Source organism: Notothenia coriiceps, unplaced genomic scaffold (genome assembly GCF_000735185.1).
Source record: "Notothenia coriiceps isolate Sejong01 unplaced genomic scaffold, NC01 NC01_scaffold00031853, whole genome shotgun sequence".
NCBI classification, from domain to species: domain Eukaryota; kingdom Metazoa; phylum Chordata; class Actinopteri; order Perciformes; family Nototheniidae; genus Notothenia; species Notothenia coriiceps.
In genome coordinates, this window is record NW_011364554.1 from 485556 (window position 1) to 508221 (window position 22666).

Here is a 22666-nt window from a genome sequence, read left to right on the forward strand (position 1 = left end):
GCGTGTGTGTGTGTGTGTGTGTGTGTGTGTGTGTGTGTGTGTGTGTGTGTGTGTGTGTGTGTGTGTGTGTGTGTGTGTGTTTTTATGAATGAAGTGAGTCACTGCCGATGTGTCATAGGCCCGACGTCTTTATAAAGGAAGTTTTAAACAAGCCTAAACACTTCACTGCGCGCAAAATTTGGACTTACCACACTCGCATCCCTCTCTGCAGTTCTCTTACCTCTCTCTCTCCAAACTGTCTAAGTGTCTCTCTGCTCTCCATAAAGACTACAAGGGCTCATCTCAAACTTTACCAAAGACAGGAAGTTTGATTTATTTTACCTTTTCTTACTCTCTCTGAGTGCCTCAGTCATCACTCAGCTCTCCTTCATCCTCTCTCGTCCTGACAACTTTCTTCCTCTCTCTGACTGAAGAGTGCGAAGAAGAAACCGGAGCACGTGACAATTTCCGGAGTTCAATTTATTTATTAACTTTCTATTTATTTATTTATCCACCGTTTGATTGCTGGTTTATCCCTTGGATCCGAACCAAATATGAAATGTAAGTGTTTGTGTGAGTGTGTTTTTATTCATAAGTGATTCAGATGCTATTTATAATTTATTTAACTTTTTATATTTTATTTTATTTTTAAATGATCTAATTACACTGTGGGTCTTTAACGTTTGTGTGACTGTTAACAGCTATTGGGACGTTAATATGCAGGCTGAATTAAAATATGTATCCATGGATACAATTTAATTCTAAACAATTGACTTGACAGTGAGCATGGACACCTTTGTGATCCCTGAACTTTAAAAGTTACACTAGGACAGGCAGCTCAGATGCTCCTGCAGTGTTATTTTGGCTGTGATTCTTGAGGTTCACCTGTAATTATCAAGCATTCATCATTTCAACACCGCTGTGGTTTCCTTTTAATACTTAGTCTACCTTGTATTTGAACTTGAAAGGAAAAGAATGAATGAGCTTACTGTTAGGAGAGTTGACTTGGCTGCCTCTATATAATTTATACCACCAACTCACGTACCTATCCAGTTGCAGGTGTGACAATCAGCAGCATTCATTGCAGTTGCTTATAGTAAAAGAGTGATGGTGATATTCAATGTCAAAGCCTGTCTTTTTAATGATTTAATTATTTGCATCAAGCCTGTGAAAACATGACTCTGACACTGAAGCTCTTGAGGAAACCTCTGCCAAGTCTGGAGCTATTGTTTATATTATGGTGCAATATCTTCCCCTGGAGCTGACAGTCGTGGCCTGAGGTCATTATCATTATGGCGAGATGACAGCAGCCCTCCACTAATTGCTTCCGTTTTGTTCCTCCCCTACAGTGCTGCTTGACTCCTCCTCATCCCTCCTCTTCTCGCTGCTATTGGCTCATCTGCCTGTGTTCACGTCTGCCTCTCCAGTGCCACCCCGGCGGCCCACTGACATGGATAAACTGTCCAATCAGACCAAAAATCTAATGAAGCTCACCCAAGAACTGCTGGTAAGTGAAAGTGTCGTCATGGTGATTGCAGCTATTAATTGGATGAAAGGCCAATGAGGCCCTGGCTGTCCTGTGCTAATTGAATTGATAAGTGGAAGAGGATGCGCTTGATTGATCGTTCCCTAATTTGATTTTGGTGTTAATGTTACTTGCACTTACTTTGCACTATACAATGTTGTGGAAACTACACTAGGTTTTTTCTCAGGACTTTACGAGTTTGACTTAAGCAGCTTTCATTGATGACAGACTGGTTGCATGCTTAGATCAAGGCAGCATAAAGCCTCAGGGGAGATTTGACTGAGTGATCTCACTTTTAATCCACACTGGACACGGTAGGGAGGGGAGGTCTGACTCAGCAACCTCCTGGTCTGCCCGGTCACCTGACTCGTGGCGGTAGCAGGAAGTTTGGTGGCAAGGCCAGGTGCAATATAATTAATATCATGTTTTATGGAATTAAGGAGAGTAAGCACACATTTACAGTGATGGTCTAGCAGGATACATGATGTGGCCAAGGTAATCAAAATGCAAAACATAGTTCTAGGAATCAGTTCTCCCATTAAAACTAATTTAGAACAATAAATCAGCATCTGTGAAATGACAGCAAAGTATATCACTTGCCTGTTTACATAGACACATGTTTATGTTCTGCGGCTAGACTCTGGAAGCGAGGATGGAGTTGGAGGAGTTTTTTTTCTCCTGAATAAAATGTCCACGATCTGACAAAGCTGGCTGGAAATCTTATTTTGTTGACAGTCAAGTGGGTAGGAACATCAGATTTGAGAACACAGCCAAGATTTGGCTCCAGCCAAAGTGTGTATCAACACTATGTTTTAACAGGTGAAAAGAAAGCGGGATCATATCTATGGATCTTTGGTAACACATGACTGATCTAGATTCTATTTTTGCATTATGCAAATCGTTAAACTCCTTTGTTCGGAGGATGAAACCAAAAATAGCCACATACTCTCTCTAGTCTTGGTCAGTTGATAGAGTTCAGAAGGTGTGAGTGTGTTCTGTACATGTGTGTGGGATTGCTGCTTTAAAACAATGTTAAGGGCTATTGTGTAGCAGAGGTCTGTAACCTGGGTTCCAGATGTGAACAAACAAGCATTATCAAAGGGTGACGGAGACAGTATTAGACAGGGTTCACTTACATGGAAGATTTATTTTAATTTTTTTTTCCTTATTGTGTGGAATTCCACTGAAGAGAGGACAACGTTTGGAAAGATAAATAAAATGGGAATCCATGGAAAGTCCCTGCATAACGCAATGAACCTGATGCTCCAAAGAGAGAAAAATCAGTGTGTACACACATAGGTCTATATAGGTTTTTTTCCGACATAACTGTGCGTGTGTGTGTGTGTGTTTGGTTGGCCAGTGTGTGTTTGCATGCATTCGCTGTATGGGTGCAAATGTGTATATGGGTGCATGCATTTGTGTGTATGCATTTTTGTGGCTGTGTGTGTGTTCATTGCGGGTTCTGTAAATAGTCATGGTTGTGTAGGTGCGGTGTTTAGTGTTTTGCTCTCGGTCGCCACAGCAAAGTGACCTGATAAAAATCGAAAAAGATTTATCACATTCCAGTATTTGCATTCAGGAAGAAAAAGGTTTGGATACTAAGTTATGTCGGGTGAGGTCATGATCTGTGATGGAGAGAGCAAGAAATAAAGGATAAGAGGGAGAATTAAAGGCTGAGGAAGATGGAGCAAAAACCACAAGAGATGAAGAGATCAGAGAGCCAACTAGATGACAAGCTAGTGGTGTATGTGTGTGCATGCATGCACATGTGCACGAGATGTTGCATGTGCTTGTGCACCTGGTATGAGACAGAGAAAGGGGGAGAGAGAGGAGAGGGTGGGAGCAAGGGATGTAAGTTGACAAAAGCAACAAAGTCAAAACATTGGACCACAAACATAAGTGAGCTCTTACGAAAGCATGATGGAGAGACATGGCAGACAATGTGGCACATTCATCACTAAAAACATCAACATAAACAACTGGAGGCAAACAGTAGGACACTGCATAACAGGTTAAGGAAGCATCAGGCACACACAAGCTGTTTACACAAAACATTTCTCAGCACTCATCATCCTAATGTTGTTATGTTGCTCTAGTGATTGGCAATGACGCAAGCCACACCAGTCATCTCCATTTACCCCCATTAATTTCTGAGTCTCATCTTTAATGCTAAAATGTTACCGATGAGAACAGCTGCCTTTGTAAGGTAGAACCTGCAGTCAGGTTATTTAACCCCCTCTGGTGGACACAATTAGCAGTACATCTGCTGTTTGGTTGTAGTTTACAACACAACTCTGGGCAGCAGTACTGCGTCATTCCCTCTTTTAATAGCTGTGACCCTGGAGTTTCCCTACAGCCCTGTGTTGTCTGTCCCACTAGGAGTTTTCTTAGTCACTGCATATGTTGTTATCCTCGCTCCCTGTAGAAAACATCCTGTGGGTTCAGGGCATTTGCTCTTATTGTTGACATTTGGGGAGGCCGAATGTGGGTGAACTCACAGTGACCCGATCAACCACACTCCCCTCAGTGGGAGCTACTGTCTCTAAGCACAGAAAACAGTCATCCGATGGAGGTGCTAGACTAATTATTTCCTCATGGTGCCGTGACTTGTGTCAGGATGAGTAAAATTGCTCGGATGCAAATTACTAACGGGTTACTCTGTGTCTGGTTTTCTCTTTCAGAGGGAGCATGCATTTGACTCAGACGTGGAGCCCCACAGGTTCAGGTCTCTGCCAGAAATGAGCAACAGATCAGCCAATGACCTCACCAACCTTGAGGTAATGCTCTGATAATTTATGTGTGTGTGTGCATGAAGTGAGAGGCTGTTTGGTTTCTATCATTGTTAAATCTTGCCACACCCATGCGTTGTCTCTAAGTATGTCTGTGTTGTTTACAGCTGAAGCCCACACTGTCTCAGCTGCACGCTGACCTGAAGCTGTACGAGCATCACTTTGAGTGGCTCAACAGGGTTTCAAAGAAGCACCACCACCCTGCGCTGCCCAAGCTGGTGGAGATGATCAGAGAAATGAAATCTCTCAGTAATCTGCTTCACCGTCAGGTAAAGCCAGTTCCCCCTATACTTCTCAGTTCTCTAGAATGTTTCAATCATATTCAACTAGCTGGGACTTCTATTCTAATACCTAAATGTACTAAATTAAATTGTTTCCTAATCCTTGTTCCCTTTGTCTCTCCTCCAGATGCTGAGAGTTGAAGCACCAAGGCTGACTCAGGCGACCCCCTCCCTCCCCCCTCACCTCCCCTTTCAGTTTGATGTCCTGCAGTCCACCCATGAGCTTCTTCAACATTTCAAGCTCTTCTGTGATTGGGCATACAGAGCATTCCTTATCCTCAAGCCCAAAGTCACTGCAGTACAATGACGCTCAAAGCTCCATTTATTTCCTCTCAACTACACTGCTGCAGCGACAGTGAGGACACATGGAGTTCCGCCTCAGCCAAGGAGGAATTAGGACCATGTCAGTATGCACTGTAGTCTTTAGCATCCCTTAAAAGGCCCAAACTTCAAACTACGACATGTGTGTTGAAGAATGTTTCACCATCAGAGCCAATAAGGATAAGCTATACTGCGGCAAGCTGCCAACACCTTCAAGATTTCTGTTATAAAAAGTGCCAGTTTAACTACAATGTCATGATTCCCCAAACTCTCTCCTAAAGGCCTTGTAAATGAACTTGTTATTTATGTATTTATTTATTTATTAACTGTTAGTAATTTATTTAATTTTATTTATTAAAAGTTGTAATGTGTCACTCTTATCCTTATTTCTGTATTAACGTGAATTTGTTTGCCCACATCTCTGTAATCTTTCTTTATTGTCTTGTGTCTCACTGATCCTCAAAAAAAAACACAGTAGCACTTCCTGACTTTTATTTAAATTAATCTACTTTGCATTTGTGTATTTCTTTAGCCAATGATTCTTCCAGTAGATGTAGCATTCATATGGGAAAGCCAAGGTTTTCAATGATCTTACAGTACTTACAGTGCCCTTATAGTAACAATGTTAAGCGTGCCATGTCTTAACGTATACATTGAAATTAATTGTATTTTTATAAAAATGTAAAATGGTATCGAAGATAAGTGAATAATTTCTGTTTTACTCTCTATTGTTATTGTTTGTTTCTCGCATTCTGCATAGGGAGGCACATGGGGTTGTGGTTGAGTTGTATGAATGTGCCCTGTTGTTGAGCACTGATGGACCTGATTAGATCCTTTGCACAAACTTGTCAGGATTAACCTCTTGGATGAGTCAGATGGCTGATTTTGAACCTGTGCTTTGGGGAAGAAAAGTTTGTTTTTGTTAGTTATACACCCAAAGCCTTAAAATACTATGTATTGTGACACTATGTTTTGTACAGGTGTACATACGTGTACAAGAATGTAAATTGTTGTATACAACGCTTTTGTGTATTTTGTTGTTTTTCTAAAATTATAATGTAGATTACTTTACCAACTTTATCACTATAATGTTTGTTCATTCCTATTCTAGTATTTGTTACAGTATTGACTATTTATTTAAGTAATTTGGTGGAACTATTTATTTGTGCTGCAGTGGAGCAAGTCTCCACTATTTTTGTACTTTTATACAGTTTGTATTCTTATTTACTATTATTATACCATCATGTTTAAATTATTGTCATAACATCAAGATGCCTCTTCCACACACTGATTGGCCTCAATGTGAAATATGTGCCTTGGTGAAATAAATACTAAAGAATGTGCACAATGAATTTGAGTATATTTTTTGAAAACCGTGAACGAACTACCATAGCATCTAGTGTCAATTATGGGAGATGGGCAGACATGCAGATACTACGTTACCCAGAAGTCTGTGCGCTAATGTCAGAAAAAACGCAAACATATTGTTTGTGAAAAAAGATTAACAAATGAATGTTTGAGATGTAGTAGTCTAGGCACAACATCGATAGGTTATTTACTCTCAATTTAAAGTTAAAAAATATATTTTTAAGCCGTCAATCTGTCTGTTGAAGCTCTTAACCAATAGTAGTAGCGCATCTAATGTATACTAACAGCCAATCACCTTCGCTGTTCTTAGGAGGCGGCATCGGGTGGAGAACTGCTGTTAGTATGCGCTGTGTTTATTGTTAAGGTTGTGTGGATTAGCACTGCAGTACCTTTTTCCATTATTATAATATCAACAATAACGCTAAAGATGAGTTAAAGATGCCCGGTGAGTACTGCTTCAGCCTGTATTTATGCACATCTTTATCGAGCGGTTTAACCACGATATTACGCATTGATGGAGGCTAGTTTAGCTTTAAATGAAGGCCAGTAGTTGTATTTGTTGATACTGTTAACACTGATATGTTCTGTGCGTCGTTTTTGTTGGTTTGATTACATTTGAATATAGTTATGGATTAGCTTCATGTGTAACCTAGCTGTAGCTTCTGTGTGTTTTGCTAGCAAGCACCGCACTGCGGGGTCGGACAGAATCGGACTGATTGCCAGAGGAAAGACAGCAGGGAGGGAGGGAGGGGGTGCAGGTTCAGAGACTGGAGGGAAGGTGGGGGGATTTAAAGGGAACATTCTCACCAGGAATTATCAACTAATTATACTGTATTTATTTCCATTTCACGCTTTGTCAGACTCATCCTGAGCTTCAACTTTGGACAGCTGATGTGGCTGACAGGGAGAACAACAATGGAAATAAACCATCAATGAAGGAAAGCTGAAAGAAAAGCTATGATACTGCCCCAAAACTGATCCACACCTGCTGCCAAGAAACACCCCTCATCTGCTGCCAGATTACTCTGGAAATGGCTAACACTGTGGCCTTGGTGGTCCAAGCAGAACTCTTACCATCTCAGTCCGCTGCCTCCCTTTCTCCTTTCCCTTCATCCCTTCTTGGCTCTGGAGAGGATGGTGAGGACAATAGGGACAGAGAAGAGATGGTGGAGGGAGACAAGGGAGTAGTAGAACGTGAGGTAGAGGTGGTTCTGGACATGGTTGCGTCCTCTATGCCGGACCCACCTCAGCAGCCCGAGCAGACGGACCATCCCTTCCTGTGTATGGATTGTGGGAAGAGCTTCAGGTGGTCTTCCAGGCTCACCCATCACCAAAGGAGTCACAACAATGAGAGACCATACCGCTGCAACCTCTGCCCCAAGGCCTTCAAGGGCTCCTCTGCTCTGCTCTACCACCAACGGTAACCATAATGGAACTATTTTACCACCTTTACAATGGTTACACTGTTACTGTACAGTTGTGAAGTCCCATCCTTATTGAAGTGAATAGGAGAGAGGCACAAGTGTCCAAATTGAGGAAAACTCAAAGTAGTGTAATCCATTAACAGCTATACATGGTGCAAGACTATGTCAGTGTATATGACAAACCATAAATAAAGTGTTGCATATATTTTCTATGTATTATGTGTCACATCTGTTGATTGTTGTAATTGATTGGGTTATCTTCTTAAATATTTCAATTGTTCAGGTCTCACTCAGGGGAGAAGCCTTACAAATGTCAGGAGTGTGGAAAAGCCTTCAAACGCTCCTCTCTGCTCCAGGTGAGATGTCAAATAAAGGCATTTTTATAAACAATGATTTCCTCAGGGAAAAAGAATCACTTACAGATGCATTCACATCTCTTTCTGTCTCCAGGTCCATCAGAGTGTCCACACTGGAGTACGTACCTTCTTGTGTCCTTATTGCCCACTGACTTTCAAATGGAGCTCTCATTACCAGTATCATCTGCGCCAGCATACTGGAGAGTGTCCATACCCGTGTGACACCTGCCCCAAGGCCTTCAAAAACTCGAGCAGTCTGCGGCGACACAAGAACGTCCACCTTGGTCTCAAGCCTTACACCTGCACAGTGTGTAACAAATCCTTCACTCAATCTACCAACCTAAGGCAGCACATGAGGATCCATACAGGTGAGAGGCCCTACATCTGCGGGGAGTGTGGACGAAGCTTCACGCATTCGTCAAATCTCGCCCTTCACAAGAACTCGCACTCGAACCCAGGAGGAAAGGAGGGAAAGAGTGGAGGTGCTGCCAAGAAGGGAAGTGAGATAGTGGAGATTTTGGTAGGATCAGAGGAAGTGACATCGTCCATGTTGACGGACATGGTGGGATTTGTGAGCCAGGAGGGAACTGATGGAGTTGGGGTGGGGATGGAAGAAGTGTTTCTGTCGACCACCCCGTCCGGACAGAATTCAAGCCTTCTTCCCCAGCTCACTCTCACCTCCTCCGGGGAAGGCATGTACACATCTAGGGCCATCGGGACGGAGGTTCACCTGAGCACAGACACCGGTGCCAGTTTGCTGCTGTACAGCTGCGGCAGCTGCAGCCACAACTTTGGCACGCGGACAGATCTAGAGGAACACCAGGTCAACCATATGGCTCCAGAGGGAAGCGGTGCTGGTGGAGAGGCAGGGTCTGGAGCAGGGATGGAGGTTGGGGATGGGCTGGTGGGAGCTGGTCACCTGCTGGCTGATTTTGAGGAGGTGGTGGAGACGACCACAGCGGCTGAAAATGGACACACTACAGAGGTGCTTCTTGGACTGACGGGGGCAGCAGATACAGTAAGTATTAAACGGATTACTGTAAGAAGAGATTGATAGAACTACTTTATAAGAGGATTTAGCAATTTGATTAGCAATTCAAACAGGTCTGGTTTTATTGTCATTGAGGGCTGTCTTACCTGGTTAAATAACAATTGACCAATTAGAAGAAAGTAGGTAGGGGTATAAATGGGATCTCCTTCTTTAGCTTGCTAGCCAGATTCCTGCTTAATGCGGCTATCATAAATCTGTGATAAACACTTGTCGAAAAAAGAACAGTTAATATTAGAACATTTCTAATGACACTTAGAAATGAATATTTATTAAAATAAAATAGACTAAACCTTGATAATGATACAAACTACTATACTATCGATTAAAAACATATTTGAAATAAATTAAACTAAATAAAACATATCCTGTTTAATGTGATATGGAATAGAATGAGCATACTCTTGAAGGTAATTAGAAAAACACTTATCTGTCTACATAATCTAATTTGAATGAATCTAAATAATACATAATCCCTCTATAAAGTGCTTAGGATCTGAAGATTTGTTTCATGTGTAACTTCCCTTTGGTTTGTCCTCAGAATTTGGGCACCTCCCAGGCCCAGTATGACCTGCTGCAGAGCTTCACCGAGGTGACTCAGAGCTCGGAGGCCGTTCAGCCAGAGGCCAGAACCACATGGGCTGGGCTATCGTGTGGCTACTGCAATAAGACCTTCAAGACAAGTGGAGGCCTCAATAGACATGTATCACTGGTGAGAAGGACCTTCTAACACTGGTATTCAAATGACAGCACTGAGATTTATACCCTACATTTTGATTTCTCTATCCTGGAATAATATGTGCCTCCTGTGTTCCCCTTTTGTTTTTCCAGATACACTCCCTCTCCTCACAGTCCCGCTCCCAGTTCAGCTGCTCGGCCTGCGACCGCTCCTTCCCCCTTCTCTCCTCACTCCTCACCCACCAACACTCCCACACGCCTGAGCAACGTCTCCTAGCTGAGGCCGAGGCTGAGATAGTGTGCCCTCCCTCCCTTTCTCTGTCTCTCCCCCTTCCCTCCTCTCCCAGCCATGCTGACAAGCAGCAGGGAGACCCGAGGGAGATCCATGTTGACATCATTACTGTCGGCGAGGAGCACGAGGTACAACCGGCCAAACCACCAAAAGCCCCCAAAAAGACGGGAGCCAGCAAGAGTGCTCTTGTTGGAGGTAAATATATTTCCATAGCAGGGCAGACACAAGACATTGAGATTTGACTGAAGAAAAGACAATATGAGACAAGAAACATCAGGGTGTCCGCGGGGTCTTAAAAAGTATTAAAAGTTGATAAATCAATTTAGCGAAAATTAAGGCTATTAAAAAATATTAAACCGCATTTTCCAAGGTATTACATTTTGTAGCTTGTTTTCAATAAGTATATAAATTGTCCAAATTGTAGTTTACTTATGGCATCCCGTTGGATTTGACGTCATCTGAACAGGACATCGCACGCTCACTGCTTGATAGCGCGAAGGTCCGTTTACGCCGGTTGTTAAACAACATCGTTATGGAGAAATGCAAGTTTGCGTCCAAATGGTTGGAAGATAAGGAGGAAGGACAATCAATACTGTATATAGTCAATGTGAGGCAAAGTGTGTCGCCAATGTAACCGGTTAAAACTCCAAGTGGCAATGAGGTCTTAAAATGTATGGAAAGGGTCTTAAAGAAGGTCTTAAAAGGCATTACATTTGACTTCAGGATTCCTGCATATACTCTGAATATGTTCATTTGTTTTGGTATGATATGCATTCCCCCTTCAAAGCTATCAGCAATATATCCAATATCAAATTGGTTAACGCTTACAAGGATCTTCTTTTCCATGATAATTACTACAACACTTGCATTTTTTACTGTATTAATTGCCATTATTAGTTTAAATGTTCACATTTGTGATTCTCTGTTTGCACACTTTGGTACAGAGAGGCCATACCGCTGTTCAGAGTGCGGCAAAGCCTTCAAAGGTTCATCGGGGCTGAAGTATCACATGAGGGATCACACTGGGGAAAGGCCCTACCGCTGCACCGAGTGTGGAAAGAGCTTCAAAAGGTCGTCTCTGCTTTCAATCCATCAGAGGGTAAGGCTTTTGTTGACAGAAATGGACACACAAATTAAGGCTCCAAATTAGAGAGCTATCCTTTGGAGCAACATTTTATAATTTATGTCAGCGTAAAAATTATGATGTTTGTAGTTTACAGGGAATGCAGCAGTCTAGAATGGTTCACAACTATGCAATCAGCTAAAAAAAAAAGCAAGCAATAAAATACATACCGTCAATGAAAAATTCACTGACACTTTGTTGTGACTCGATGGCTTTTTTTGCACAAACAGTGTTATAACAGTTGTAACTGTTGATTGCATCGTTGACATAAATGTTTCTTGGTCGCAAGTCTTTGGTTGCATTTAGCTCTTATGGGAAAAAAACTATTACAATTTTTTTTTCTACTGTAAAAATAATTGAATAGTACATTCAAAAAGGAGCAACTTAAGCAAAACATAACACCAATACGTTTTTTTCAATGACTTTACCCAGGTACACACAGGCGTTCGGGCATTCCAGTGCCCTCACTGCCCTCTCACCTTCAAATGGAGCTCTCACTACCAGTACCACCTGCGGCAGCACACCGGCGAGAGGCCATATGTGTGTAAGGAGTGTGGAAAGTCATTCAAAAACACCAGCTGCCTGCGTAGACACAGTCAGATGCACTCTGGGCTGCGGCCTCATACCTGCTCCATCTGCTCAAAGTCTTTTTCCCAGACGTCAAACCTGAAACAGGTCAGTAATGCCGGCACAGTTTCAGCTAAGAACTCATGTAGAGTCTTCACTTTTTTGATGGAAATAACAAATTGTGATCTTAATACGTCTTCCTTCTTCTCATGTCTAATTGTTTTTGTTATCAGCATGAACGCACCCATTCTGGAGAGAGACCTTTTCAGTGCACACACTGCAATAAAAGCTTTACACACTCCTCCAACCTCCAGCTCCACCTTCGCACACACTCCTCAAGCAAGGACTTCAAATGCCCGTACTGCTCTAAGGAGTTTGTCATGCACTCCTACCTGCAGAGGCACATCCGCACCCATGGCAGTGGCGTTCCTATGCCCTGCGCCAGTGGTGTAGGTAAAGATGGAGTGGCTGTGAAAGCCAGTGTTGGGGGAGTAACAACCACGACCACCCTGCTCAACCCCATCACCCTGGAAACCTCAGGAAACCAAGGCAGCCTGATAGTTTCTCAACCAGTACTTAATATTCCCCCAAACACCTCCCAGAACTACTTTATGATTCAGACAACCAGCGGCCTGCAGCTCATCCCTCTCACTTCCCCTCCACCGGCCCTCCCTCTTCCTCCTCCACCACCTCCACCTCCGTCTCAGCCCCAAAACTTTTTCCTGGTACAGTGTCCCTCCAGCAATGACAGCCAGTCAAGCTGGATTCTCGTCCCCACGGGTAACCACCCTCCACCAGCTCCTGAGCCTCTCCCGGTGCTTCAGACTATCCAGGCACTCCAGCCCGTCCTAAACCAAACACAGACTCGGATATCCCCCTTTCACTCCATATCGCAGCAACAGACCAGGTTTATAATCACCAACAATAATAGCAATGCAAACACTCCTGTTGCCACGCACACTTTGCCAGCCAACTCCCTGCTAAACAAGCCCATACTGGGGAAAAGCACACGGACTGCTCGGGGCAGACGGGGACGCAAACCCAAAGCTGCTCTTCAGCAACCTCCAGCAGTTCCTGCCAGTCAGACTGCAGGTGGAGCTCCGTCAGGAACAAACTGTAACGTCTCAAACACCATCACTACTGCTGCTAACACATCACCATCATCTGTATCCACAACATCTTGCACTGCCGTCCAAATCCTTTCATCCTCCATTAATGCAGCCTCCACACTGGACCCCTCAGGACCCACATCATCTGTTACTATGGTTACACCAGCCACCACATTAACTACAACATCAGTTTCTACTCCTGGCCCCGCTACTCATACCACTTTGGGGAACATAAGAACAGGGGAAAACATGTCAGGGAAACAGTTTGTGTTATGTTTTGATAATAAAGGAAGGCCCAAAGAGGGGATGAATATGGAGGAGGGTGGGCATTCATACGTGTTACAGTTTGACGGGGAAGCATCAGGTGAGGCCGATGGAATGGGTGAAGAGGGGAAATCACTTGTGTTGCAGTTCAAGACAGAAGGGGAAGGAGCAAAGGGGGAAGATAAGGGAGGGATGATGTCACTTCTGCGTGAATGGAGTGAAGGAAAGCAGGGGGAGACGCAGACAGGAGAGAAAAGCGGCCAGGGAGAGTCTTATGTCCTTCATTTCCACACCGATGCACAGGACGACGGGCCATCTGCTGCGACCTTCAGCCAAGGGCAAGAAACCAGCCTGCAGCTTTCCTGCACTCCTACCCAAAGTTTGGTGCCACTTGATGGGCAGGAGGTCGTGTTCGAACTAGGTGGTGAGACCAAAATAGAGCAGGAAAGTGAGGAAGGTATGCAGATGATAGCCCTGATAGAAGGTGAAGGGGGAATGATGGGAGAAGAAGGGACAGATTGTCATGCTGCAACTGGCAGGATGGAGGATGGCAGAGGATCCATGGAAGGCTTATTTCAACTGGGAAATGGAGAGGAAATTGTCATAATTGAGGTCAGCACTAGTAGTTTAAGAGATGGAAGAATGGAGCGAGGAGGGGATGGGGAGATCTCACAGAGGCGTGAAGTGAAATATGAGAGTGTACCGGCTGAGGCAAATGAAAAGACTGTAAATGAAGTAGACTCTGCATCCAATGTAGAAGTACAGACGTCAAATGAGGACGCAACAAGAAATGGACCTATATCTAACTCTAAAGAGATGCAGTTCTCTAACTAAAAGTGTGCATGTTAGAGAAGAAAAGTGTGTGTGAGTGAATGCTTAACTGTGGGAGCAGTGTGTTAGCACTTTAGTTTAAGTTCTCCTGGAGCTGGGGAAGAAAATGAAGTTAAAGGAGTACTGTGTTGTAATCCCATGGTGCCACAAACTAGAAATGTTATACATTTAAATAGGCTGTACATGGACCTTGGAATATTCCTCAATATATTAGTTTAAATGATACTGATACTGTTACTGGCAGTTTGTTAATTAAGTAAATACTTTATTTGTGAATGTTGTACATGGCCCACTTTCTTCACAATGTTAATAGTAATTAATTATTAATACATATGTCAATACCTTTCAACATTTGCATTGTTTTGCTTTCTTGTAATCAATGGTGGAATAAGTGTTCAGATATTTTAGTTAAAGTACTAATACCACAGTGTACAAATAATACTCTGTAGTAAACGTCCTGCCTTCAAAATCTTAACTAAGTAAAAATAAATATCGGCATCAAAAATACTTGAAGTAACAAAAGCAAAAGTTCTCATACAGACTTCCCCTTTCCATAATAATATGTTATTGGATTATAATTGTGTATGCATTAAGGTCTGCATCACTTTAATGTTGCAGCTGGTAATGGCGGGGGCAATTTGTATTGTATATGTTCTATTATCAAAGAACATCTTTAAAGTAACTAAAGATTTGAACTAAATGATTGCTTTCCTCTAAAATGTAGTGGATTGTTAACTATTAAGTAGCATGAAGGAGAGGAATACTGAGGTAAAGTAAAAGGACCTCAAATTTGTACGTAAGGTTGAATAAATGTACTTTTTTTCACTTTCTACATCTACTTGTACAATAGTTTAAGTTTGTATCCTTTCAAAACACACTGTTTAAATGTCATTGCATATGCTTCGCTGTTTATGTTGTTACGTTGCATTCGCTATTCACGTATACTTTACGTGGGGCAGATTGTGTTTACGCAAATGTCGTAGACCGACACACTGAAAACGTGCAACGAGACGTAAAGCAGAGTACGTTGGTTTTCAGAATCCCTGATTTTGCGCAAAAGCGACTCAGGACATCCAATCAAACGTGCCGATCCTGCACAGGCTTCACAACAAACTGAGGGATACATGCAGTGTTTTAAAAAAAAAATCTATTTTCATTTAAATGTGAGCAGCGTGACGGAAAAGGTAAGTGTAACGGGTCCAGAGCAGGGGCAGGGGTCTGCATGTGTCAACGCTGCGTTACAACCATATAAGGATGTGAATTAGGTATTTTTAGTATCGATGTTCTCCGATAACTTGCAAATGAAAGCTAGCATAGCGTGACAAGCACTGAGTGATGGTGACACACATGCTTCAAATCCTCCATAATCCCCATCTGTCTTTGTTTGGAGCCAGCGTGGGTGTGTGTGACATTGCAACTACTGGCTCTTTGTAGGCGAAGACTACTGCATTGGAGGTTTATCGATGACCCCTTTCAACTACAGCATGTGTGTCATGGTATATATTAAACAATAAGGCACTAACCAGTCCGTCAGTCTAAAATAGTATTCATTATATATATGTATGTTTTAGAATCAAATATCCCAAAGTTGCATTTCACTCTCACCATGAAATCATAATATCCTTCTGCCCATGACCTCTTTATATGTGTTTGTAGGGTCTCTGTGCACACTGTGTGGATGTGTGTAGCCACAGTGGTGCAGCAATCCTGCTGTTAGATCATAAAGTCTAAACATGGTGAGGCTGGAGCTGGACAAGGTGGTGATGCGGAGGATGAAGGAGGACGACATAGAGATGGTCAAATCCCTCATCAAGGTTTGTACAATATACGTTTTAGAGTGACTGCTTTCATAGTGGTGGGAAATGACCCCTTGTGATGTTTATTTTTTAATATTTTCTTAAACTTGCCAGGAGGGCTGCGAGGGCACAGAAAACCGTCTCATCCTCCACGTCCTCACTCGTCCGCTCTGCCTCTTCATCCTGGCTGTTATCTCGTCAGTCCTGCGCTGCCTTGTCCATTCCTTTATCCTGGCTCTTGCTATTCCTGTCTTCCTGCTAATTATCTTTCTCAAGATCACCATGCCGCGGTCCACAGGGGTTCTTGGCAGCAGCCGCCCCTACTGGGACTATGTGGGTAGCAGCTACAGAGGGACACAGGACGAAACACTGCCAAATCCCTTCTCTAGGATCAGTGGCAAGACACCAGGGACTAAAAAGGTTAGTCTCCTGATTTGCTGGAAAGTGTTTCGGTAGTTTTCCATTACATCTAGGGAATATGTTGCAGACAAATAATCCAACTTCTACTTATTTTTGTAATAATATTTTCTTTTACTCAGCCAAGGCGCAAAATCACACCCAAAGACAAGGACAAAGAGTTGCCGACAGAGAATGTCTCCCCAGAGAGGGAGCAGGAAGCAGGGCTGGTCTGGGTGGCAGACTGCGATGGTGAGATCCTGGGCTGTATTTTCAGAGAGAGTGAGAAGCGTGCGGACATCAGGAGGATCTGTAGGGTGGTGACGGGGTCCTGGTACCGCAGAGAGGGCCTGGGCCGGCTGCTTGTCCACAGTCTGGAGCAGAGAGAGATGGAGGCTGGAGCCCTCCGGGTGTACACACATGTCCCCTTCCCCTCCAAGCTGGGTGAGGCCTTCTTCAGGAAGCTGGGCTACCGACAAATTGGGGAGGGGACTGATGATGAAGAAGATTTTGAGAAGAATAAGCTTGAGACTCCAGAGAGAGGCTTTCTGGGACACCCCCTCACTAAAGTGTTTTACAAAGACCTGTAGTTTAATGGTGATGGCCTCACGGAGGGACGAAAAGACACTGTGGATCTCTGCGGAATGTGTCAGTGTTTTGTTTAAGTGCTTTTGTGTGATTTCATAATTTATTATATATACGTGTTATTTATCCCAATATTTATTTCCGGATTTGCTAGTGTTAAGTATATTTTTTACCTTTTCGTCATATAAAGAACCATCCCTCTTAAACCCACTCCAAAAAACATAATTGAGCCAGAGTCATGCTGTTTTCTCATTATTTTTAATAAAATGAAAAACATATTGATGTAACATGTTTCTTTCCTTAAAATGGTAAAGTGTGGACCTTTCCCAGAATCATTGTGTGTGTGTGTGTGTGTGTGTGTGTGTGTGTGTGTGTGTGTGTGTGTGTGACCATACAGATGTGCAGTTACCGTATAGGAAGTGTTGTTTGTGTGAATCTGCAGCTTGAATTTGCTTTTATCTTTCTGCGCTCCTTCACTGCCGTTGCTCACCGTTACGTACAGTATGTGGGTACATGAGTCTGCAAAAACAATGATCCCCACCTCATTACTAATATTTGTATTCCTTCATGTGAATTTATAAAGAAACTCATGAAAAATCTCACAAATGTATGTCAATTTGGAAAATAGTGTCTCTAAACTAATTTCCTTTTATATTTAAACAGCAGGTGAGATACAATACAAGCATAGAGATGCCCTGACTCCGGAGTGTGTGTGGTTTGCAGTTTATGTGACTAAGTGGGGAAATGCACACAGCCCCAGACTGAGGCTAACCTTAAAATGGTTAGCAGCCCTCACGGCTGGATTGCGCATCTACCTCCTGCTAACCTCAGGCGGTGTCAGTATAGCATCAATGTGCCGCAGATGAACACCACAGGATGTTTTTACAATGTTAATTTGTGTTGGAAAGAGGCATATCTCACCTGATGGGAAGACAAATATAGGCCTACTGTATACTTTACTTCAAACTCAATCACGCACGCTGTAGTGGAAAATCCCTGTCCTTTAATTAACTTTGATGAAAAGAGCTGAGACACCCAGTAACATAACAGTGTTGTTACATACATGAGTAAGTGTGTGGTCGGGTCATTTTCACCTTGTGAAAGCTGTGTTTTTACGTCGGCCACTTCTTGGTCATCATCAGGTTGTTTCTTCATGACTGTCAAAGAGCAGACACCTGTTAGCCGGTCCACTACCCGCCCAATCTGTACAAACTATCTGTAGCTATTATTGCTGTTAGGAAACAGATGTGAGTTCACACACTGGAAAGAAAGTCTGTTTGTGACTGTGGTCATGTGTGTCTGCACGGTATGGCTGTGTGTGAGTGTTTGTGTGCGCGTGTTCAGGGTGTGGGCGGGTGGGTTTTGGAAAGTATGACTGGGCATTTCCTTCATTCGGTTTCTGCTCCTGACTGGGTTAAATGCACAGCTGTGTCTGGCCATATTGTACTCCATCACACACACACACACATACACACACATACACACATCAGGGGAGTAGTAGTGCACATGAGCGTTCATGTGTGACTGTGAGATGACCTTGGTCAACTTTGTTCAAACCCAGAGAGCTGGGTGGGAAGTGGTTACATATAGTTTGGCATTTGATCGGCCTCTTGAAGTTGAGAAAATAGACATGCACACAAGATCAAATGTTCAGAGACATTAAGTTTAGTGCACCGTCAGAGTAATGCAATATGAAGTGAGGTCGCTCAGAGCATGCAGACACATAGACATGAATCACTCTAAATGTTGGGGCACCACACAATCAAAGGATAAATTAGATAAATCTGTTCCAGATGAAGTATAACATATAGACTGTGTTAATGACATGCTCATACAGATGGCTAACACACACACATACACACATACACACAGATGAGCTCCAAAAACAGCCACCCTGGGAAACGGTGAATTCCCCAAACCACAGAGTGCATGGGAGGGTGAGGGGAGTCATGGGAAAGCAGGATGCCTGCATGCAGTGCCACTGAGGGAGCAGACTGGGCCAGAGCTAAAACAGACAGAGCAAGGAAAAGACGAGAACAAAATAATACACATCCTCATTTGGCAAGGACGGGTGACAGCATCTGATGGTTCAAAGGCTTCTGAGAGAGATTCATCCACATACTGCGGTCGGTCAGCTGGCCGGTCGGTCTAGCACACACGTAGGGGTGAGGGAGGTCGATTACAGTTCTGCTCCCAGCTTGACACAGTTTGGGAAAACCCAGATCAGAGGACGAAGTAGGTGTAAAGACCTCAGAGGCCTGGGAACGCCTGTAGCTCCACCAAAACGAGGGGCCCAGAGAGGTGGGGGAACACGCTAGGTGGAAAGGCTGAATAGCAGGAGGGGTCAGTGACAATCCCACAGTGGATCAAGGTGAGAAGTTATTTGGAAGTTTTTGCCCAATGATCTTGGAAAACTAAAGTGGAGAGCCAGATACTGTGATGAGTTTTCGGAGTGTTTGGAAAGTTCCAGCCAGTTGGCTCACTTTACTGACGTCTGTGAAATACTCCAAAGGTTACAAAGCACGTCAAACACTTATGTGTGGTCACTAAGATTATTTGTTTGAATCTGTGTTGTGCAATTTGGCGCCCAAATGACATTCCTTTCACATCAATCACTTAGTGTACAAATGTAAAAATGTTCAAATTGTGGCCTTGAAAAGCTTTTATTCATTTATAGATGTAATTGTTTTGCAGCAAGACAATACAATGACTCTGTTTCATTTGTATCACGCACCATGAACTAATTTTGAAAAATCTTTCTGTCCAACCAGAAGCTGCTTCTGTTGTGTGCAGGATGTTAAAGTTAAAGGTATATGTTCTCAGTTCCCTTCCTTTAACCCCCCAATAAACACACACACACACACACACACACACACACACACACACACACACACACACACACACACACAGACACACACTTCCACTCACTTTAGCTATTTGTCATTTACCTCCGTTTATTGCCCACGCCTGCCAAAGGACAAAGCAGCGCGTCTTTCGAAAATGATTACAAAGCTTGACAGGTGAGCAAAATGAATACATTCTATTCATATGATGTATTTATTTCTGTTTGACACACATTTATATAGATTACACATGCAAACTATTAAATTAAAAACATTTTTTTTATTTTTTAGAAGTGTTTATTATGTTGATAATACCAACATAAAATATTATTCAGTGAAATTCAGTTTCAATAAGTCTGGTACTATACCAGCTTGAGCATAATGTGGTTTCGGTATTAATGAGTAATGATAACTGTCCTGGTTTCGCTAAAAGCGGTGAAACTGAGAGTGAGATAAAGGGAATAAATGAAAGTTGTCTTCTGAGTGTCCATTACTCACATTCGGTTACCCGCAGGCTTTGCATGAGTTTATTGTGCTAACTTCTTAGGATTGAAACTTAAATATGTGTGATTCATCTGACTAATTATAAGTGAAAGGAGTATTTCATGAGTTTCTTCACAGAGACTGTCTTAGAGTTTCTTGATTTAGAATTACGGAATACTACCGAGACCATCTGTCACCAACGTTTTTAGTGTGGAAAACACTTTTGAGAATTACTGACGAAATATTGACTTGAATCTTGAATGCAAAGTTTTAAGGAGGACCTAAGCTTAAAAATAAAAGTTTTATATTCTTTAGGTATGCTTCATTGTGGATCATAGCATTACATAATACAAATTGAACATTTTTCTCACTTTGACTCAGCGTGCTTATGCCTCGAAAAAAGTTCATCTACCATTACAAGAACATGCGCTGGGCAAGGGGCCGGTGTGAGACATACCTCTGCTTTGTAGTGAAGAGGCGGGTGGGACCAGACTCCTTAACCTTTGACTTCGGACACCTTCGCAATCGCAATGGCTGCCATGTAGAGGTAGGTGATATGGGTCAAGATGGAGCAGCATGTGAGAGGGGCCTGTTCAGGGGCAAAAATAATAACTGTAAATATTTAATTGTATCCCTCCTGTTTTCTGTGTCATCCTTCACCTCCATAGCTACTGTTCCTGCGCTACCTGGGCGCCCTGTGCCCTGGTCTGTTGGGATGTGAAGGTACTGGAGAGAAGAGGCTCAGTTACTCCATCACCTGGTTCTGCTCCTGGTCCCCCTGCGCAAACTGCTCCATCAGACTGTCCCAGTTCCTCAGCCAGACGCCCAATCTTCGCCTCAGGATCTTCGTCTCTCGTCTTTACTTCTGTGACATGGAGAATAGCCCTGCAAGAGACGGCCTAATAATGCTGAAAAAAGCTGGCGTGCAGACCTCTGTCATGAGTTACAAAGGTGGAGGCACAAATTGGTGTTTATGTGGAAGATAGAGCCCATGTACATGATTCCAGATTCAGAAACAAATGAAAGCAAACCGAATTGTTTTCTTAATCATGCATGTTCATGTTTGCCCTTTCTTTTCAGACTTTTTCTATTGCTGGCATAACTTTGTGGATTGTAAACAGAGCAAATTCAAGCCATGGGAAGATCTGCACCAAAACTCTGTTCGCCTTGCCAGAAAACTCAAACGCATCCTTCAGGTACATTTACCCGACTGAATGTTTTTCCTCAAACAACAGGATTAAATCAAACCAATGATTTGTTTAAAATCCTAACACTGATATTATTCTCTCTTTCTTTCTTAGCCGTGTGAAACTGAAGATTTGAGAGATGCCTTCAAGCTTCTTGGACTGTAAGAAATACATGTGACCTCCTCTGGTGTCACTTTTAAGTTTATATAAACAAACATGTCTATCATTCGCTACAACTGCTAAACTGAGAATGAGAAAAACTGAGAAAAAGCTGCTTTCAAGTTGTGCCAAGGCTTGCAAGGATGAGTAGCTGCTGCTTGCTGTTTCTGTAGTACTGTAGGATATTTTGAAGTGAAATAAAACAATGAGATAATATATTGTGTTGTGTTGTGTTGTTGATGTTAACTTATCTAGTTCTTGTTAGCCCATCAGCTTTTCAAAAAATATTGTTGAACTATAAAGGAGTAATTGAGAGCATTGTTAAGGATTGGCCTCAAATTAACCAGTTAAGCCCCGAGCCTGTTTTTCAGCTCTCAGGCTCGAAAACAAATGACCATATCTTCCCTTCTAAAAGGGGTAAATTCATAATATTTTTTCTCAAAGCAATGATAAACCTGTGAGTTGGATGTAGAAGAGTCAGAATCAATATAGATTTTTTTTATTTTAAAGTAAATTCAGATTGAACATAGTAAAAAAATGTAAATTATAGTCTGTCCAAACAAAAAAACATTACTTATAGTGAAAACCACCCTTGAATGATGGGATAGTAGACTAAAAGCTTTAGGAATCGAAACTATAACATATAGTAAGTACCCTGTATCAAGATTGATGCAAAACAAGTGACATTTGACCAGAGAGATTTTGAATCTGGGGTAATTTGGGTGCATTTTCCATATCTCTGGCCCACCTCGTCGATTTTGATGATTGACACCTCTTTTTAACCGTTAGAACCAATAGAATTGAGGGGAAGTTCCTAAAATTCATCTAAACATTACCCATTGGTGAATGAGTGATGCGTAGCCAGAATGCCCCGGAACCGGAAGCTGTCATACACTCTCGTAGCTATCATTAGCAGCCAGGGTGCGGAGGGTTAATTTGTAAATGTAATCAGTTACTGATTACTGATTACATGGCTCTGAAAGTAATCCGAATACAGTTACAGTTACGTGTCTTAAAAAAGTAATCAGACTACTTTTAGATTACTTTTGGATTACTTTATTTTTCCATCACAGATAGGTATGTTTTGGTGTACAGGAGACACAAAAAGCAAAATGAAACTGAACGTGTTGTGTTTTAACCATGGTTTTAACTTTTAACCACACACACACACACACACACACACACACACACACACACACACACACACACACACACACACACGATTTAAAGGCAGACTTCTGTTCCTCCATGTTTCGTTGTTA

General features: G+C 42.6%; 4 protein-coding genes across 6 annotated transcripts; all 4 read left to right on the forward strand.

Annotated features, from left to right (window-relative positions):
* The first annotated feature begins 472 nt into the window (after positions 1-472).
* il11a (interleukin 11a) lies at positions 473-4881 on the forward strand. Its single transcript, XM_010788449.1, has 5 exons — positions 473-540; positions 1329-1486; positions 4186-4281; positions 4401-4562; positions 4702-4881. Exons 1-5 carry the CDS (start codon positions 534-536, stop codon positions 4879-4881), a joined length of 603 nt encoding a protein of 200 aa, XP_010786751.1. The 5' UTR covers positions 473-533.
* Positions 4882-6594: 1713 nt separating this feature from the next.
* Positions 6595-14789, forward strand: znf628 (zinc finger protein 628). The gene is made up of 9 exons (XM_010788450.1): positions 6595-6708; positions 7124-7683; positions 7971-8043; positions 8138-9061; positions 9633-9803; positions 9923-10256; positions 11006-11160; positions 11617-11859; positions 11985-14789. The coding sequence occupies exons 2-9, from the start codon at positions 7295-7297 to the stop codon at positions 13956-13958; spliced, it is 4263 nt and encodes a 1420-aa protein (XP_010786752.1). The 5' UTR covers positions 6595-6708; positions 7124-7294; the 3' UTR covers positions 13959-14789.
* Positions 14790-14996: 207 nt separating this feature from the next.
* Positions 14997-17247, forward strand: nat14 (N-acetyltransferase 14 (GCN5-related, putative)). 3 transcript variants are annotated; one of them, XM_010788451.1, is made up of 4 exons: positions 14997-15139; positions 15612-15769; positions 15866-16171; positions 16291-17247. In XM_010788451.1, the coding sequence occupies exons 2-4, from the start codon at positions 15689-15691 to the stop codon at positions 16735-16737; spliced, it is 834 nt and encodes a 277-aa protein (XP_010786753.1). In that variant the 5' UTR covers positions 14997-15139; positions 15612-15688; the 3' UTR covers positions 16738-17247. The 3 variants fall into 3 exon arrangements, with proteins under 3 accessions (XP_010786753.1, XP_010786754.1, XP_010786755.1); XM_010788452.1 differs by lacking the exon at positions 14997-15139 and adding an exon at positions 15161-15451; XM_010788453.1 differs by lacking the exon at positions 14997-15139 and adding an exon at positions 15161-15441.
* Positions 17248-19616: 2369 nt separating this feature from the next.
* aicda (activation-induced cytidine deaminase) lies at positions 19617-21593 on the forward strand. The gene is made up of 5 exons (XM_010788455.1): positions 19617-19752; positions 20440-20605; positions 20727-21009; positions 21139-21254; positions 21360-21593. The coding sequence occupies exons 1-5, from the start codon at positions 19733-19735 to the stop codon at positions 21408-21410; spliced, it is 636 nt and encodes a 211-aa protein (XP_010786757.1). The 5' UTR covers positions 19617-19732; the 3' UTR covers positions 21411-21593.
* Positions 21594-22666: the final 1073 nt, after the last annotated feature.

Bases quoted from the DNA above. Each gene is read 5' to 3' on its own strand.
- il11a (XM_010788449.1), top strand. The intron at 4,282-4,400 runs GTAATGCTCTGA...TGTTGTTTACAG, and splicing joins ATGACCTCACCAACCTTGAG to CTGAAGCCCACACTGTCTCA. The intron at 4,563-4,701 runs GTAAAGCCAGTT...TCTCTCCTCCAG, and splicing joins GTAATCTGCTTCACCGTCAG to ATGCTGAGAGTTGAAGCACC.
- znf628 (XM_010788450.1), top strand. From the start codon at position 7,295: ATGGCTAACACTGTGGCCTTGGTGGTCCAAGCAGAACTCTTACCATCT. The intron at 9,062-9,632 runs GTAAGTATTAAA...GTTTGTCCTCAG, and splicing joins TGACGGGGGCAGCAGATACA to AATTTGGGCACCTCCCAGGC. The intron at 9,804-9,922 runs GTGAGAAGGACC...TTGTTTTTCCAG, and splicing joins TCAATAGACATGTATCACTG to ATACACTCCCTCTCCTCACA.
- nat14 (XM_010788451.1), top strand. From the start codon at position 15,689: ATGGTGAGGCTGGAGCTGGACAAGGTGGTGATGCGGAGGATGAAGGAG. The intron at 15,770-15,865 runs GTTTGTACAATA...TAAACTTGCCAG, and splicing joins TGGTCAAATCCCTCATCAAG to GAGGGCTGCGAGGGCACAGA. The intron at 16,172-16,290 runs GTTAGTCTCCTG...TCTTTTACTCAG, and splicing joins AGACACCAGGGACTAAAAAG to CCAAGGCGCAAAATCACACC.
- aicda (XM_010788455.1), top strand. From the start codon at position 19,733: ATGATTACAAAGCTTGACAG. The intron at 21,010-21,138 runs GTGGAGGCACAA...CTTTCTTTTCAG, and splicing joins CTCTGTCATGAGTTACAAAG to ACTTTTTCTATTGCTGGCAT. The intron at 21,255-21,359 runs GTACATTTACCC...TTTCTTTCTTAG, and splicing joins AACTCAAACGCATCCTTCAG to CCGTGTGAAACTGAAGATTT.